The following is a 19613-nucleotide window of genomic DNA, read 5'->3' as shown; positions in this document are numbered from 1 at the left end:
CCAATCATTTTAAAGTATATCTTGAGGATCACAGAATCATTCACCAAAGGTCTTGTCATAAAACTCCTCAACAGAATGGGTTGACCGAAAGAAAACATGGACACATCATTGAAACCACTAGGACCCTTCTTATTTCCCAAAACATTCCTAAAAACTTTTGGGCAGAAACAACTCTTGCTTCTGTTTATCTGATAAATCGCTTACCATCTAGGATATTAAGGAAAATATCTCCTTTTGAGATATTATATAAGATTGAACCTGATTATAATAGGTTACGAGTATTTGGGTGTAAGTGTTTTATACTTACGGATAAGAATGACAAGCTCTCTCCCAAAGCTATCCCTTGCGCCTTTCTTGGATATTTCGAAACTCAAAAAGGGTTTCATTGTTATGATCTTCAAGATGATAAGTTATATGTCTCTAGAAATGTAACATTTTTAGAAAATGAAAGTGGCTTTGAAAAAAATGTTTCTCAACAAGAAAATTTTGACTACTCCTTCCTATTTGACTTATTGTCTAGTAATGATGATATATCTAGTGATGACGATGTATCATCAAACCATGATGAGGAAAATGATGGTGAACATAACTCACTCAATGAACAAAAAAGTAGAATCTCAAGTGATCCAATAACCTACTCTCGAAGAAACCAAGACACCTTTAGAAGTGCTATGGACCAATATAGTGAACTTGCTCCTACTCTCGATCACCGAAGATCTGAAAGGAATAGGAGACCTCCAACTCGTTTTGTCTCTTTTGATTCTTTCTCACCCCGATATAGGGCTTGTCTTAGTGCCATTCACTCTTATTTTGAACCAAGAAATTTTGAAGAAGCTAAAAAATGTATAGAATGACAAGAAGCTATGCAAAATGAACTTAACGCTCTTAAAAGGGCTGAAACTTGGGATTTCCAAACTCTACCCATAGGAAAGAAAACTATAGGTTGTCGATGGGTTTTTAAGGTTAAAACTAAGAGTGACAAATCTTTGGAAATGTATAAAGCTCGCTTAGTCGCAAAAGGGTATGAACAAGAGTATGAAATTGATTATGAAGAAACCTTTGCTCCTGTAGCCCGAATGGTTACAGTTAGATGTCTTATTACTATTGCATCTATTAAAAATTAGAACATTTTTCAAATGGATGTGAAAAATGCTTTTTTAAATGGTGACCTTAACGAAGAAGTGTATATGGATGCCCCATCAGGCATGAAGATTCCTAAAGATAAAGTTCTTCGTCTTCGAAAGACCCTCTATGGTTTGAAATAGGCCCCCAAAGCCTGGTATGACAGGTTTACCAGTGTAATGTTGGAAAATGGTTTTTCCTTATGTTATACTGACACTGCTTTATTTACTAGAAAATCTAATGCAGGGATTGTGATTCTATTACTCTATGTTGATGATATGTTAATTACAGGTAATGATGTTCAAGGAGTCAAGGGTATTAAGTCCATCTTGACTTCAAAATTTGAGATGTCAGACTTGGGTTTTCTAACATATTTTCTTGGAATTGAGGTTGCCTATTCGCAACATGGTTATTTCCTATCTCAATCTAAACTTGCTTGTGAGATTATTGACAGATCAGGAATTTCTGATGATAAAGTATGCGAAACTTTTGAAGTCGTGGGATAAAAAATGAAGATTGATGACGGTGTTCCTCTAACCGATCCTACTCCTTACAGGCAGTTGGTAGGTTCTTTAATGTACCTTAGCATTACTCGACCCGATTTGTCATATGCTATACACATCGCCAGTCAGTTTCAGCACGCTCCTACAACAGTTCATATGAGTGCTGTCCTCCGCATCATCAGATATTTGAAGGGAACAATGAATAAGGGAGTATTTCTATCTTCTTCTTCTGAATTAAAATTACTTATACTGACTCTGATTGGGGAGGTGACCCTAGTAACCGTCACTCCACCACTGACTTTTGTGTTTTCTTAGGTGAGTCTTTGATATCATGGCGATGTAAAAAGCAACAGAAGGTCTCTCTGTCATCCACTGAAGCCGAATATAGAGCCATGACATCTACCACCATGAAAATTGTATGGATTCGACGCCTTTTGAAAGATATGAGAGTATTTATCAGAGAACCAACAAAGCTATGCTGTGACAATAAAAGTGCAATTTATATTGCCAAGAACCACACCTTTCATGAGCGAAAAAAACATATAGAAATGGACTGCCATTATGTCAGAGAAGAATACTTGAAGAAGGTCATTGATCTACCATACATGACGTATGAGTATCAACTTGCAGACTTCTTCACAAAAGCACTATGTTCGCCCAGATTTCATTTCCTTCTTGACAAACTTGCGGTTATTGCACTGTAAGTTTGAGGGGGGGTGTTAAAATGTATCTCCAAAATCCTTTGTTGTAAGTATAAATATATATACTTATATACATAGAGATACATATACATATAATATATTATATGTATATGTATCTCTCTATATATAAATATATATATTTATATATTTTATTTTCTCATCTTACCCAAAAAGGGTATTCTTATAATTTTCTATCTTGCGCATATTCCATTTGGAATATGTTGTAATTTCTCTCTTTATTATTTTTTGTATTTCTTTTTTATTGCCTTTCATAAAGGTGCATTGGGGGTCCCCCAATAGAGTCGTTGGGGGCCTCAACGGTCACAAATGTGACCGTTGGGGGCTCCCTAACGACTCCTTTGGGAGCCCTCCTTTGCACCTCTTTTCTTTTGTATAAATAGGGGTGTTCTCCCTTGTTCAGTAAGCTTGAGAGTCTCAAGTATTTGCTCTTTTTCTATGAAATACATGCCTTAGTGCATGTTTGCTACTTTTACGCTTTTTTTGCGTATTTTGTTCAAGTGTTGTGAGAGTGCCTTCGTGCACATCTTTTATAAAGTATTTGTGCTCGTATGCGTATGGTCTCTTCGTAGACATTTTCACAGAGGCATGCGCCTCAAGGCGTATGAGGCGCACGCCTTGAGGCATTTACGCTTTATGCTTGCGCCTCAAGGCACAAAGGCCCTCGCCTTGAGGCGAGACACGCTTTTTGCGCATTGAGGCGTGCTTTTAATAACACTGGTGTAGCTACACAACATAGAGTCTTAATTTTAGATCTTAGAATTAGACAATGCCGCAAAAGGGATAGACATAGGATAGATCCTAGAATTAAGTGGTGGGCACTGAAAGAAGCTAAACAAGGAATGTTTGTAGAGCAGATAGTTAAGGAAGCTGATTGGTGTCTCGAGGAGGATTCATAATCAATGTGGAATAAGATAGCGGGTGGCATGAGAAATGTGGCTAAGGAGGTATTTGGTGAGTCTAAAGGCGGTGCACCGCTAGGTAAGGATACATCGTGGTGGAACGAGGATGTCAAATTAGCTATTAAGGTTAAAAGAGAGTGTTATAAAAATCTAAGAGTCATGATAATGAGAATTTGGAGAAGTATATGATAGCAAAGAAGGAAGCTAAAAAAGTAATTCGGAACACCAGGGATAAGGTATATAAGGAGGTTTATGACAAGTTGGATACCAAAGAGGGCGAGAAGGATATTTATAGGCTTGCAAAGATGAGAGATAGGAAATCGAGGGATCTGGGTATGGTTAGATGTATCAAAGATGAAACGCAAAGGGTTTTAGTCAAAGATGAGGAGATTAAGGAGAGATGGAAAGATTATTTTGATAAGCTATTTAATGAAAGTCATGCTCAAGATCTTGGAGACTTCTCAATTCCTTTTCATGAGATGAATCGTGACTTCATGCGCACGATTCAAAAGAAAGAAATTGCAGAGGCTTTGAAGAAAATGAAATCAAGAAGGGCAGTTGGCCCAGATGGTATACCTATCGAGGCTTGAAAATGCTTGGGAGAGAAAGGTTTAGAATGGTTGACAAATCTTTTTAACAAGATTTGGCGGACAAATAAGATGCCTAATGAGTGGAGGAAGAGTACTTTGGTGCCTCTATATAAGAATAAGGGTGATATACAAGATTGCACAAACTATCGTGGTATAAAACTCATGAGTCATACTATGAAACTTTGGGAGAGGGTGATTGAGTCTAGGTTGAGGAAGGTTGTCATGATATCGGAGAATCAATTTGGTTTTATGCCTAGAAGATCAACTATGAAAGCTATACATCTTCTCAGACAATTTATTGAGAGAAATAGAGAGAGGAACAAAGATTTGCATATGTTTTTTATTGATTTGGAGAAGTCATACGGTAGAGTACCTAGGGACGTTCTCTGGTGGACAATGATGAAGAAAGGTGTTTCTCTCAAGTACATTAGTATAATTAAGGATATGTATGAAGGAGTAATAACCAATGTCCACACTTATGGAGGGGTGACAACCAATTTTCCTATAACGGTTGGGTTACATCAAGGATCTACTTTAAGTCCTTTCCTATTTGCTATAGTGATGGATGAGCTTACGAGATCAATTCAAGAAAATGTGCCGTGGTGTATGTTGTTTGCTGATGATATTGTTTTGATTGATGAGTCTAGAGCTGGGATTAATGCTAAGTTAGAATTATGGAGATTGACATTGGAAGCAAGAGGTTTTAAGTTCATTAGTATAATTAAGGATATGTATGAAGGAGTAGTAACCAATGTCCGCACTTATGGAGGGGTGACAACCAATTTTCCTATAACGGTTGGGTTACATCAAGGATCTACTTTAAGTCCTTTCCTATTTGCTATAGTGATGGATGAGCTTACGAGATCAATTCAAGAAAATGTGCCGTGGTGTATGTTGTTTGCTGATGATATTGTTTTGATTGATGTGTCTAGAGCTGGGATTAATGCTAAGTTAGAATTATGGAGACTGACATTGGAAGCAAGAGGTTTTAAGTTGAGTAAGAGTAAGACAAAATACATGGAATGTCGGTTTAGTAAGCAACGAAATAGTGATGGGAGTGTAGTGAAGCTTGGTGAGCAAGAAATACCGGTGGATGATTGTTTCAAATATTTGGGATCTATCATTTAAAAGTATGGAGAAATTGATGGAGATGTAAATCATAGGATAAAGGTTGGGTGGATGAAATGGAAAAGTGCGACTGGAGTGTTGTGCGATCGTAGAATGCCATTGCAGTTGAAGAAAAAGTTTTATAGGACGACTATTACGCCCGCTTTACTATATGGTACGGAATGTTGGCCTGCCAAAAGACATCATATTCAAAAAATGAGTGTAGCTGAGATGTGTATGCTGAGATGGATGTGTGGAAATACACTAAAAGATAAGATTCAGAACGAGGAGATACGTAAGAAGGTAGGCATTGCACCCATTGAAAATAAGATGAGAGAGAATCGTTTACGGTGGTTTGGATATATTCGGCGAAGGCCTAATGATGCTCTAGTTAGAAGGATGGAGAAATGAGAAAATATATTAGTTAAAAGAGGTCGGGGTAGGCCTAGGAAGACATAGATGGAGGTGATAGGAAAGGATATGAATGCTTTGAACCTCACCGAGGACATGGCATTGGATAGAAATGATTGGAGGAGAAGGATCCATGTGGAAGACCCAGAATGATTTTCTTTTTTGGTTCATATTGCCGACACCATTTGTTTTGGGATGAAGGCGTAGTTGTTGTTGTTGTTGTAGTCTCAACCCTGCCGTGGATTGGTAGGGTTCAACAGCAGAGCTTAGCCTTGCGTAAGAGCGCAAGTATCAACGTTTGAACTCTGCAGTGAGTTACGAAATGAGATACTGGTTTTTCTAACTCGAGACAAGACCCTCGTTGCACGAAGGACTGTTGTTTCCTGCGTTTGGGCAAACGTTTGGTTTTTGGGTACTATTGCAACACTAATATAGTTGGCACAGTGCAATGAGTACTACGAGGCAGATTAGGCCTCGATCGTGCAATGATACTGATTTATAATATACCAAAAAGGTCTCAGGCGTCTTCACAAGAAAGATGCTTGTTTGGGTCATGGACTAGGGCATGAAGAATGAGGTGACGATTAAGAAACCCCTGTCGCGCTCAATTCGACTCAGCTTCACCAAGAGAGAGTACAAAGGGTACCAACTCCGATGGACAGACCATTAATGGCTATTTACGGGCAAAGACTTGGCTTCCCCGGTCATCGGAGGTTAGGGGAAAGAGGCTGCACTAGATAGCCTAACACTTCTACAGAAGTTGGATGCATCTCTACTGGGCCTTTGGGGGCTTGCTCTCTCGACGACTGGTCATTCCCTTAGGATATGATTCAGTCAGTCAATCGAGGTATCTTAAGATACATAACATAATAAACCCTCAGATTGGTCTCGACTGTTTCGGCTCGTGTGCCATGTACGTACCCACATGGCCGTTTAACAAGTGTTAACTAAATTAAGCATGCTCACCCTTCAACTGTTGTTTTTGCATACTTGTGGTATTACGTGCTAGCATATTGGTGAGTTTCTTGTGCAATATATCTTTTCTCATTGTTGCTGTCGTGGTATGCTTAACTGCTTTACCTGCTAGTTGTTCTTGTTCTTTTTGCACTCCTACTAGTTTCTCGCGAGACTAACCCATTTGATGGGCAGGTGATGAGTAGTGGCGACAGACAATCAATGGTGCATGCGACGTGACTCGAGGCTATACTTTTCCTTCGAGACTTTTGGTTGTCGTTGCAGGGTTTTGAATTTTTGGTTTTTGTTTTGATCTGGGGGCTGGGCCTCCTGTTGATTTTTCTTGTACTGTGACTTTTTATTAAAAATTTAGTACTCTTTTCAGTTGTCTGCTATTTATCGCCGTGGTCATGCTTGGATTGTCGAGCTAACGTGCTTGAGATTTGCAAAAGATTTTCAAAATAGAAACATACTTTTTGAAGGGTTTTCAGAACAACAGAGTTCAAACTTTCAGGGATTTTCCTCAGAAAACTTTAATTGTCAAGTTAAGAAATTTCGGGGCGTTACAACTTCATTGCAACTGTATCCCATGCAAAATGTTCCAACAGGCATGGATGTTTCGGAATGGATAGGTATTATTAAAATGTTCCAACAGGCATGCCAAAAAAATCCTTTTTCAGGGTCAAAGCATCTGTCCTCATTACCCACTCTTGTATGTGTAAGTGCTTTCAAGGATGACACATTTCCCTTTATATCTCTGGACTCCTTTATGTTAAAAAAAAAATCTGTCAAGCCATTTGTTTATTTTGATACAAAATTAATGCCCTCATGCATATCAGTTGCAACAAATTTAAGAGGCCTCTTACACAAGTTTCTCTTGGCATGTAGCTCTAAGATGTTTGTGTTATACTAGATTCATTAATTGGGAGATATTGCATAGAGAACCAAGACAATGCTATTTTTCTATTATCATCTATTGCTGCATTAACTCTTTATGTGAATGTGATGTGATTCTCTTTCAAAAACCACTTTTATATTTTTTTATAGTGGAATGCTTTTATAAAAGATCTCAGTTCCACCTGTTTAGAACTGATAAAAAATTGAACTTCATTGGTTAAAATGCTTCATAATTAACTGTCAATTTTTCTCAATAAAATATTATATCAAATGTTACCAATTTAAATGGATAAATGTATCCATTAAAAAAAAATAAATTGTTAAATATGGTGACTGGATTATCCACTAGTTAAATTACCTTGTTCAAATAGTTGTTTGGCTTCATCATTCTTCCTGTGGATATTATTAACATCACATGAAAATGCCAATTTCTCAAATTGATATGAATTCCTCTTCCATCTTGAACATGGAAAAGTATAATTCCTGTTAAATTTGTTTATTACCAAAATATTATGAGATATAAAAAATGCTATGTGACTAGGTAATGTTTTATGGTACAGGGTCAAGATTTTTGTCAAATGTGCAGTTCAAACTTCAAAATTGTTTTCCTATTCACTACTACATTTCTTGCTATTGTCACTTTCATGCTAACATACCACATTCGTTCGGTTATCTCAATTTCCTTTTTAATTCTATGTACTGAACTAGCCTGCAGGCTACACCTTTTCTTGCAGGGGTGGCTATAGCAGCTGTTGCTCTTGCAGGCAGATATGGAGTGCAAGCTTGGCAAGCATATAAAGCCCTCCCTGCTGTACCGCGAATGCGGAAGTTTTATGAGGGAGGATTCCAATCTACCATGACCAGAAGGGAAGCTGCTCTTATTCTTGGAATTCGGTAAGCTTGAATTTTGATTTCAACCTGAAGTGAACCAATGCAGGATTGAATGGCCATCACAACAAGAAACTATAAAGTGGATCATGGGATTTTACTACTTTTTTCTTTGCATAACTTTGCCTAGAATGTCTTCGATCTGTACGTTCAACCATTACATAAACCTACAGCTACTAAGTTTCTAGGAGCATGTAGACTGTCGGATAACTCTTTAAGGGTTATAGGAAATAAAAAGTGATTAAAGGGGAACATATCTATGTCACATGGATAGGCATGTGGGAAGGTCCACGATGAGGGTACATTTGATTCTGCATTGCAGATCTCAAAAATTAGGACACAGTGACATGGCCATACATAGACAAATGTATGTACACCCACGTGTAGATGATTCTTAACATAAAGCAATAAAGCATGGCCATCGTCTCAAGTGCAAACTCTTGAACAAAAAATCTGTATCACTATAACTAAAAACTGAAAAATCAAATAGTAAACTAAGTTGAAATTGATGTAATGTAATTGATAACATTTAAAAGAAAAAGAATGCAAGTGAATAGAAAATAAGTAAACAAGATCATAGAAATAAATAAAGTTATGACACAATATTAACTGTGTGCATGTAGTGTCTTGGTGTGTCATGTCAACACAGGATACACATGCTAAGCGAGGTATCTGTGTGACATAGGAAGATATGGACTCAGACAAGTTGGATCATGAGACACTTGTTAAATTATGTGTCTTATATATATATATATCTATATCTATATATATATATATAGATCATGACACATATCCACATATATATTACATATATATGTCTCTGTGTCTATCTACATATATATAAATATATATATTTCTTTTGTAATACCCACTAGGGGTAAAACCGTCTTTTTACTCATTCACGCACCTATGCAATTTCCTCTTTTTTTACTTTTTCCTTTTCTTCCTCTTTTTTTTTTCTTTTCTTATTTCTTTTTCTCTTTCTTATTGGAAGGGCCCACCTTAAGGGATGTTAGAGCATCCAACAGTCATATTTATGACCGTTGGAAGGGCTCCAACGTCCCTTTGGGAGCCCTTCCAAAGGCCTCCTTTGTCTATAAATAAAGGGGCTTTTCCCCTTTGTAATTTAAGCTTCTTTGAAGCTATTCTTGAGTGAATATATTTTTTCTCTCTCACTTTTGTGTGTATACCACTTTGTGTGGTTTGTTGTATTATTGCCCATTAGTGGCTACTTGTTTATGTGTGTGTGCTTTTACTTGGCTCGTGGCAATATCACATCCCTCTCTTAGCACTTCATTTCATGGTATTAGAGCCTTGGTTGTGAAAGCTTCCTTGGATTCCCTTGTTGACAAGTAATATCTCTCCTCTCTTGCTTTCAAAATTTTTACTTCAAGAATGGCCGACAAGGATTCAAAAATTGATCTCTCATTCAAATTGAATGGGACCAATTATCGTTTGTGGGCGACCGCCATGGAAAATAACCTCAAAGGTAAAAAACTTTGGGGTTATGTGTGTGGAACCATTCCGGAATCACAGTTGAAACTCACTAAGCTTGAAGGCAATGAGGAGAAAGCCTTAAATAAAGAAGAAAAAGAGAAGGCTATTCTTGATTTCTCCTCAAAAATGGAAGATTGGGAAGGTGAGCATGCTAAAATATTAGCATGGTTCATTAATAATGTCGAGCTAAAAATTTATGCCAATCTTGCCAAATTCAGGAAAGCCAATGAATCTTGGTTTTTCATAAAAGGGATGTACACGCAACGTGATCTTGCTAGACACTTTTTCTTGCAAGAAAAAATTAGAGAAACAAAACAAGGAGATATGAGTATTAGGGACTATTATATTGCCCTATCCTCTTTATGGGATGAACTCGTCCTTCTTGAACCTCAATGGGAAGGAAGTGCTATTGCCATGAGGCAAGAGCAAATGGAAAAAGAAAGATTTTTTCAATTTATTCATGGGCTTCGTCCCGAATTTGAGCAACTAAGAGGATCCCTCCTACATAGGGCTTCCACTCCTCTTAGTGATATTTTAGCAGACTTATGTCAAGAGGAGACTCGTTTGGCCTTGAAAAAAGATGTTGATGAGGTTCATGCCGTGTTTAGACCCGGTAACAATGTAAGACCATATAAACCTCCTCATTTTTTGAAAAATAATGGTGGAGGAGGAAGAAAAATTATTTGTCATCATTGTAATGACCCGGGCCATATTCGACCGGATTGTCCCAAGCTCAAAAAGAAAGTGGCTTCCGTTGGAGAGACTTCTCCAATCTCAAATGAAGATTCAAAGGAAGATGGAGACATTAAGGATTCAATTGCACTTCTTACCGAAACTCTCTAACAATTCATAAGGATGAACTCCTCTACATCTTCTACTTCCGGTGCCGCCATCTCCTCTATTCCAGGTATGACTTCTTGGATTCTTGACTCGGGTGCCTCTTTTCATATGACTCCAAAAGCATCACTTTTATCAAAGCCAAGTCTTAATTCTTTTAAATCCTATATTTCCACGGCCAACGAAACATCTTTAGATGTTGATAGAATTGGAAACCTTGAAAAAATGTATGGTTAAAATAAAGATTTTTTTGTTCCAAAAATATGAATTATTCCAAAACTTAATTTAAACATTTTTTTCGTTTCCCAAATCACCGATTTTGAATGTAATGTCTCTTTTTTACCAACCCATTGCTATGTGCAGGATCTCCGGTCCGGGAAGTGGATTGGGCAAGGCCATAGAAGAGGAGACCTATACTATATGTATTTTTTGTCATTGCCATCCAAATCTTTTTGTAATCATGTTCAATCTAAAGATATTGAGACTTGACACAAGAGGCTTGGACATCCTAGTATCTCCAAGTTATATCTCTTTCCGTTTTTGAAAAAAATTTGTAATACAAATATATTTACTTGCAATAATTGTATACTTGAAAAAATTCATTTGCTTCCGTATTCGCATAGTAGTTTTGTGTCAAAAAAACCTTTCAAACTTGTGCATTCCGATGTATGGGGACTGACACTCGTTATGTCTAAAGGAGACTATTCTTACTATGTTGTCTTTATTGATGACTTTACTAGATACACATGGGTGTATATTATTAAAAATAAGTCCGATGTCTTTTCTAAGTTTAAAGAATTCCATACTCTTATTTAAAACCAATTTCAAAATAACATAACTATATTTAGATCCGATTCTCGAGGTGAATACATGTCAAAAGATTTTCAAAATTATCTTAAACTAAATAGAATTTTGCACTAAAGATCTTGTCCAAAAACTCTACAACAAAATGATCTTGCAGAAAGGAAACATAGACATTTAATTGAGACTACAAGAACTCTTCTTGTCTCCAAAAAGATTCCCAAATTTTTTTGGGCCGAAGCTATTCTCACCGTAACATATCTTATAAACCGCATGCCCTCTTCTTCTTTAAAAAATGTTTTCCCTTTTGAAAAATTGTTTAAAATTACTTCAGATTTTAATAGACTAAGGATCTTTGGATGTAAATGCTTCGTTCTTATTCAAGGACAAGACAAATTATCACCAAAAGCTCTTGAATGTGTCTTCATTGGCTATGGTGAAAATAAAAAAGGTTATAGATGCTATGCCATTCAAAATAATAAACTTTATGTTTCACGAAATGTAACCTTTTTTGAGGAACAAAATGGTTTTGACATTCAAATATCTAAAGAAGACATTGATTACTCATTCTTATTTGACTTAACACCTAGAACTAAGTCCCAAAGTGAAATTATTTGTGATAATTCTTGTGATAGTACTTTGCATCACAATAACAATGTGCCACAACGTATTGATGATTCTCAAAATGAGAATCCTAATGATATTAATGTGTATACCCGTTTAGGAAATGAACATCAAACTGCGTTTGAAAGATATTTCCAAGACTTCTCTCTAGAAGAACATGTTGAAGATAACCAACTTAGGAGATCCTCTCGTAATAGTAGACCACCACAAAAATTTGTGTCGTATAAATCCTTTTCTCCTAACTATAGAACGTGTCTCATAATGATACATTTGTATCATGAACCCTCCACATTTAAATTGAAGCTATGAAAGATGAGTTAGAAGCACTTAACAAAGCTAAAACTTGGAGCACTATAAGTCAATCCTTAGAAAAAAGGCTATTGTGTGTAAATGAGTATCTAAAGTTAAAACCAAATGTGATGAAACTCTCGAAAGATACAAAGATCGGTTGGTTGCTAAAGGCTACGCCCAAAAATATGAGATTGATTATGAAGAAACTTTTGCTCCAGTAGCTAGGATGACTAGTGTACGAACTTTGATTGCCTTAACATCTATTAAACAATGGCCTATCTTTCAACTTGATATTAAAAATGCCTTCTTAAATGGAAATTTATATGAAGAGGTTTTTATGGATCCTTCGCCAGGTCTTGAAATTGGAAAAGAAAATATTCTTAAATTAAACAAAGCTCTTTATGATATTAAACAAGCACCAAAAACTTGGTATGATTTATTTAGCAAAGTAGTTCTCGATGGTTTTTCTTCTTGCTATACTGATACTGCTTTGTTTGCTAAGACTTCAGGGAAACATATAACAATCTTATTACTATATGTGGATGATATGATCATCACTGGTAATGATAAGAAGGGTATTGAGCTTATTAAAAATACTCTAAAAGAAAATTTTGATATGTCTGACCTTGGTTTTTTAAGGTATTTTTTAGGGATTGAAGTTGCATACTCTCCAAGGGGGTATGTCCTCTCTCAGATGAAGCTTGTATAAGATATCATTGATCGATCTGGGCTGACAGATGACAAGAAAGTGGAGACTCCAGAAATGATCAATGCCAAGATGAAGCCAATAATGACACACCTTTAACCGATCCCACTCCTTATCGTCAGTTAATTGGGTCACTAACATATTTATCTATCACCAAGCCCGATATTTCTCATGTTGTTCATAGTGCAAGCCAAGTTTAGACTGCCCCCACTACCATTCACATGGCCGCAATCATGAGGATTATCCGATACTTAAAGAACACCATAACAAAAGGATTATTCTTACCCTCCTCCTCTGTAATGAAAAGAGGCGGAAGCACCAATGGAGTAAAAAACACTCTTTAAGAGTGACCTCAAGAGCCAAGAACACAAACACTAAAAGTGCACACACAAAACTCTCAAAAGTAGAAAATGACTTAAAGTCATAAGTTGGATTTATTGAAGAAAGGAAGAGAAGGGTGAAAACCCATTGCTTACAAGAGGAGAATACCTCCTCTATTTATAGAGGAGGGAGTCTAAAGGAAGGGACCACAAGGGGCTCCCAATGTAGTCGTTGGGAGCCCCAACGGTCATAAATCTGACCGTTGGGGCTCCCAACGACTACATGTGTGGGGCCCTTGTGGTCTTACAAAAAAGAGAAAATAAAAAAGAAAAAAGGAAAAAGAAAAAAGAGAAAAAAGAAAAAGGTAAAAAAGAAAAGGTTACATTGTGGTTTTACAAAAATACCCCTATCGGGTATTTCAAGAAAAGGGAAACTGTATATATATACATATATGTATATATATGCTTATATATATACGAATGTATATATATATATAAGTATATGTATATATATATATATATATACATATTTTAACACGCCCCCTCAAACTTTACGGGGAGAAGACCGAAAGTTTGCTAAGAAGAAACATAAATCGTGGAGTTGGGAGCGCCTTGGTGAAGAAGTCAGCTAGTTGATACTCTGAAGTAACATATGGTAATGAGATAGTCCCTCTGAGATATTAGTCTCGAACATAATGGCAATCCATTTCGATATGCTTGGTCCGCTCATGAAAAGTGTGATTGATGGCAATGTATATCGCACTTTTGTTATCAGAGCAGAGCTTGGTGGGAGTGGAAATGGGGACGCCCATGTCACCAAGGAGACTCCTGAGCCACACGATTTTCATAGTTGTCATTGCCATGGCCCGATATTCAGCTTCAATGGATGATAGTGAAACCTTCTGCTGCTTCTTGCATCTCCACGAAATGAGAAATTCACCTAAAAAAATACAAAGACCCGTTATTGAGATACGATCATTGGGATTTCCTCCCCAGTCAGCATCAGTAAAAGCAGTTAAGTCAAGAGATGAGGAAGAGGATAAGAAGAGTCCCTTGGATATAGTATTTTTGATGTGTCGCACAATTCTCATTACGGCCGCCATATGAACCGAAGTAGGTGCATGCTGAAACTGGCTTGCTGCATGAACCGCATGAGCCGCATGAGCTATATCTGGACGTGTGATGGATAGATAGGTGAGGGATCCGATTAATTGACGGTAGGGGGTTGGATCCTCAAGAAGAACACCATCTTTAAGTCTCAGTTTCGTATTGATAACTTTGGGAGTCTCAACTTTCTTTTCATCAGATATTCCTGATTTGGTACAAATTTCTGCAGCTAATTTCATTTGAGATAGGATGTATCCTCGCGCGGAATAAGCCACTTCAATTCCTAAAAAATATCTCAAATATCCAAGATTAGACATATCAAAAGTTTCTTTTAACATAGACTTTACATCATTTACTCCCTTTTTGTCATTCCCAGTGATAATCATATCATCAACATACATCAGAAGCATAATAATGGAGTCATCTGTCCTTTTAACAAAAAGAGTAGTGTCAGTATAGCAAGAAGAAAATCCTAAATTGATTAATACATTACTAAACCTATCATACCAAGCTTTAGGAGCTTGCTTAAGTCCATATAAAGCCTTTTTTAATTTCAAAATTTTTCCATTTAAATTCATACCTTAAGGCGGTTCCATATAAACTTCTTCATTTAAATTACCATTCAAAAAGGCATTTTTGACATCAAGTTGAAAGATTGGCCATTTTTTAACAGAGGCTATAGCAATAAGAGCTCGAACACTAGTCATTTGAGCAACTGGGGCAAAAGTTTCATCATAATCTACCCCATACTCTTGGGCATATCCTTTGATTACCAACCTAGCCTTATATCTTTCCAATGAACCATCACTCTTAGTTTTTACTTTAAAAACCCATCTACATCCAATGAGTTTCTTGCCATTGGGAGGATCAATGATTTCCCAAGTTTGCGCCCTTTTAAGAGCATTAAGTTCTAGTTCCATAGCTTCATTCCAATGAGCATATTGTTTAGCATCATTGTAATGAGATGGTTCATGAAAGGAGTGAAGAGCAAGTAGGCATGCTCGAAAGTTAGGAGAAAAAGAATGTAACGCCCCAAAATTTTAACACAGATTTTTCCAGGATTTTTTTTTCTTTTTAAACCAACAAATGATTCTAGGGTTAAGCATTTCAGAACGATACAGGAAGGTAAAAGCAAACCACGCCATTTATTTTTTTATTTCAATAATAATAGAATTCAAATAGAGTTTATCACATCATCAGTCTTAAAACAAAATTTCAATCAAAAAGCAATTAGGACCGCCAGGGAACAAATAAATCCAGTCATGGTCAGCGCCTCATCCTGCTTCGCCCCTGGACTACTCTGAGCCTGAAAATGATAAAAATTATAGGAATTAGACTACCACGTCTAAGTAGGAAAACTGTAATTATTCTTGCAAGTAGATCATGTGTCAGGTGTGATGTGGGTGTTGTGTTGGAATTTCAGTCTAAACATAAACACATAGGGAATTCGATGCAATAGCAATAATAGACATATATCTGAATAGAAAGGTAGATTATGTAACAGTTATACTTAAGCACAAAAAGCATTTTACTCAACTACAACAATTAAACAAGGTATTAAGCAATTACAGCAGAACTTACACTAACATGAATAACATCTATATAACATCCATAATATGAATTCAATTAACTAATATATACACAATTTAGGATGTTGTTTTATCATAAGCACCGAATATAAAGCATGATGAAAAAGTAAACAGTTGTCTCTTTAATGACTCCAACACAGTGATACCTAACTGTTCTAGTTAATGTTTATCTTTTCTTATCCCGCGGGTACACACGGGCCAAGACAACCATCACAGAAGAGAACGTTCGGGGGTATATTATTCAAGGTTGTTTTATTAACCCGAACATTCTAACTGTGACTGAAATCCCAAGGGAGCGGCCAGTGACCGAGAGAAACTCCCAAAGGCCAAAACCAAAACAGGATGCATCCCTAACTTCTGCAGAAGTACATAAAACTACCACCTAGGACCAATTGGTAGTCTGGGTCCCCCAACTCCGAGGACTGGGGACCAATGGGTCACTTTAGCTCGAACAGATAAACACGTCCCCGGAGTTTTGTACCACCTACCCTCTCCAAGGTAAGCCCGAAACTGAGTGGGTTAAGCTTTTCATTTAATTTATTTCCCGAAGTACAGGGCATTTCCCCAACTTCCTTCTACTATCCTAACAGTAGAATTCCCAACCTTAGTCATTTTACCAAGGTGTATAGACAGTTCCCATCCTTTGTCGTATTGATTGCATAACCCACTCAAAGCGCTCTGGTGCCTTTAAACCAATCAAGCAACAATATTTTACTTTCATTTTCATGTGGATTCACATCATAACTTCGACGGCCTATTCATGACCCTCAATACCCTAGCTAGACCTCCATATGTTCATAACAACCCGACCCATATGTTCGGTTATCAAAACCTCATTTATCATTCTTATTATCATTTATTTATTCCTTAATAGCAAATTGCTACAACTCCTCCATGTATTATGAAGGGTGGCATGTAATAAAAGCTCTGACAACAAGCAAAAACACAGTTGGTGTACTTTATTGAACGTGCAGTATAGTCCTAAAGATTTGGTAATATATGTATTTCTCCCAACATCCTCTCATTCGAACATTCCACAAGATATACAACTTATTTGGCATTTGATACTTTCAGCAATTATGTAGTGTTAGGCAATAGTACTTCAGCAAATATACAATTTAACAAGCCTATGAACATTGGAAAATAAACATCTTAATGGCCATTTGAATCTTCTAGATGATATACACATAATGAATCATTGGAACCCTTTGAAGGAATATGTAGTTGACCCACATAAATTAGGCAGTTTAATATGCAGCTAAACATCAATTTAAATTGCTAGTTACTATGGAGTGGACACCAAATTTACATGCAGCCTAATATACAACTAATCATCTATTTAAATTTACAAGTTACTATGCAGTTTAATATGCAACTAACTAAGCATTTAAACATAAAGTGAATACGAAATTAAATACTAGATTGAATCTCAACCTAATATGCAACTAAATCGACATGGAGCAACAGTTTAATATGTTGTTTCATATGAACCGAATATGATCATATCATGCAGCTAACTAGGCATCTAGCAGTTGATTAATCATGCAGCTTCATATAACATGGGAGACCATTATAACAGACAGCTGATTAGTCTTTGCACCCTTTGGAATACATACAACCAACTTTGATTAATTAGGTAACAATCGTTATCACTAGACAGATACAAGACTCAAATATTGGCAGCACCTTGGTTTATCATAAGTAATTCAACTAAAAACATAGGAGTTAAACATGCATTCACATTGATTAATCATATGCAAAACAACAGTCCGGACCTTTACAACCCTCAAGCATGGTCATATGTGCACAGACTCTGTGTCAGTCTACTATAGTGCCTCAATTCTGTTACAGGAAATTTTCCAAAACATAAAGCACCACCGCGCAGGAGCTTAATATGCGACTAACCACCACTTCAATACACAAGGTACACAATCTACCGTTTTAGTTCTTTAGTGGGCACCCAGTCCCTACAACCCAAAACCGCAGGTAAATCATAGATCATCCTCTCACGAGTTAGATCAGCCTCTCACGAGTTGGGTAAAGACAATTTCACAATCAGTCCAAAAGATTTGCACAAAATAAATACTAAATTCAAGAGAATATAGTCCCAGCCAAGTCATGCAGTCCCAAATATTATATGCGATGCTAAATCATAACATTTACATGAATGTATATATATTTACAGGTATATATATACATAAATAAGAAATTTCAGATGAACGTGTATACAACTCAATCACAAATTTCATTAGATCAAATTAAATCATGAAATCCCAAAGAGACATACACAGGTATAACCCATAAATGACAACCCCCCCTTTTTTTTTTTGAGACAGGAATTAGATCATGATTCAAAAAAAGAAAAGAAGCATCCGAAACCCCAAATCGTTGATTTGGAGTTTTCGGTTTGGGATTGACAGACAACCCCCAACAGGAGATTTTTCCCCATTTACAACTCGACAGTCTGGGTTTCGGACAACCCACATCCCACCCGATCTATGCTCGACCTGAACAAAAATTTTACAGGAACCCTACCATTTTCCGGTGAAGTTGTTGCGGCAGCTACGAGAGGGGTCGGTTGGCCTGGACAGCACCGCCACCGGAGAGGTTGGTTGCGTCTCCTGACACGGCTTCAAACAGCAGGCCCGAGCTCGGGGGAGGGGAATCCGAGGGTTAGAGAGAGAAGAGAGAGAAGAGAGAGAAGAGAGAGAAGAGAGAGAAAGGGGATGGCGAGAGAGAGAGGAAAGAGGGTTCGGGGTCCCTCCTTTGTAGGTGGGTGGCCTCCCGAAAAGGAAGGAGCTCCTCCTCCTCTCGGCGGCTGCGGTGTGCTCCCCCACCTCCCATCTCCTTATGTGTTAGGGTTCGGCTGAACCCTAACACCCGATATCACAGGGGAGAGGGTTTTCCCCCCTCAAATTTTTTTTATCGGGCAACCTATATCGGGTTGCCCCTGTAATGAAATAAGCGGAAGAAACCAAGAATGCTAAAGCATTCACTATGTCCCACACAGACAAATGCAACAAGCACAAGAGAGAAAATCCACTAAGGGATATACAAAGGGCCTTATAAAAAGGCTACACACATGAAAAATAATATCACTATTATTGAAGAGGAGCTCTCAAGAGCAATACCACATACATGGGGGGTTCCCCCTATTTATAAGAAGAGGAGACCAAAGGGGTTCCCAATAGAGTCGTTGGGAGCCCCCAACGGTCACATATGTGACCGTTGGGGGCCCCAACGACTCCATTGTGGGGCCCCTTTTCGGTATCCAAAAAATACAAAAATAAAAATAAAAATAAAAATAAAAAATAGTGAAATACGAGAAACAAAATAAGTACCCCTATGGGGTACTTTGTGAAATGACCATAATACCCCTATCGGGTATTATGGTATTATTACATATGTTTTAACACACCCCCTCAAACTTTACGGGGGAATGACCGAAAGTTTGCCAAGGAGGAACAAGAAGCGAGGAGCAGGCAGGGCTTTGGTGAAGAAATCAGCAAGTTGATATTCTGAAGTGACATATGGCAGTGTTACTGTCCCACGAAGATATTCATCACGTACATAATGACAATCCATTTCAATATGTTTCGTCCTCTCATGGAAAGTGTGGTTGCTGGCAATGTAGATAGCACTTTTGTTGTCGCAACAAAGCTTCGAAGCCCCGGTAATTTCGACTCCCATATCTTGAAAAAGACTTCGAAGCCACACCAGCTCCATTGTAGTGGTTGCCATAGCCCTG

General features: G+C 37.4%; 1 protein-coding gene across 1 annotated transcript in view; it reads left to right on the top strand.

The window, feature by feature from the left end:
• Positions 1-19613, top strand: part of LOC149820837 (mitochondrial import inner membrane translocase subunit TIM14-1) — a 67741-nt gene that overhangs the window by 14430 nt on the left and 33698 nt on the right. Inside the window, exon 2 of the mRNA XM_089982578.1 lies at positions 7921-8099. Within this exon, the coding sequence (XP_089838704.1) occupies positions 7921-8099 (179 nt within the window). The remainder of the gene's footprint in view (positions 1-7920; positions 8100-19613) is intronic.

This window comes from Nuphar pumila, chromosome 12 (assembly GCF_984573655.1).
Source record: "Nuphar pumila chromosome 12, dmNupPumi1.hap1.1, whole genome shotgun sequence".
NCBI classification, from domain to species: Eukaryota; Viridiplantae; Streptophyta; class Magnoliopsida; order Nymphaeales; family Nymphaeaceae; genus Nuphar; species Nuphar pumila.
The sequence above is the reverse complement of the archived record's forward strand: the minus strand, read 5'-3'. Positions and strand labels throughout refer to the sequence as shown.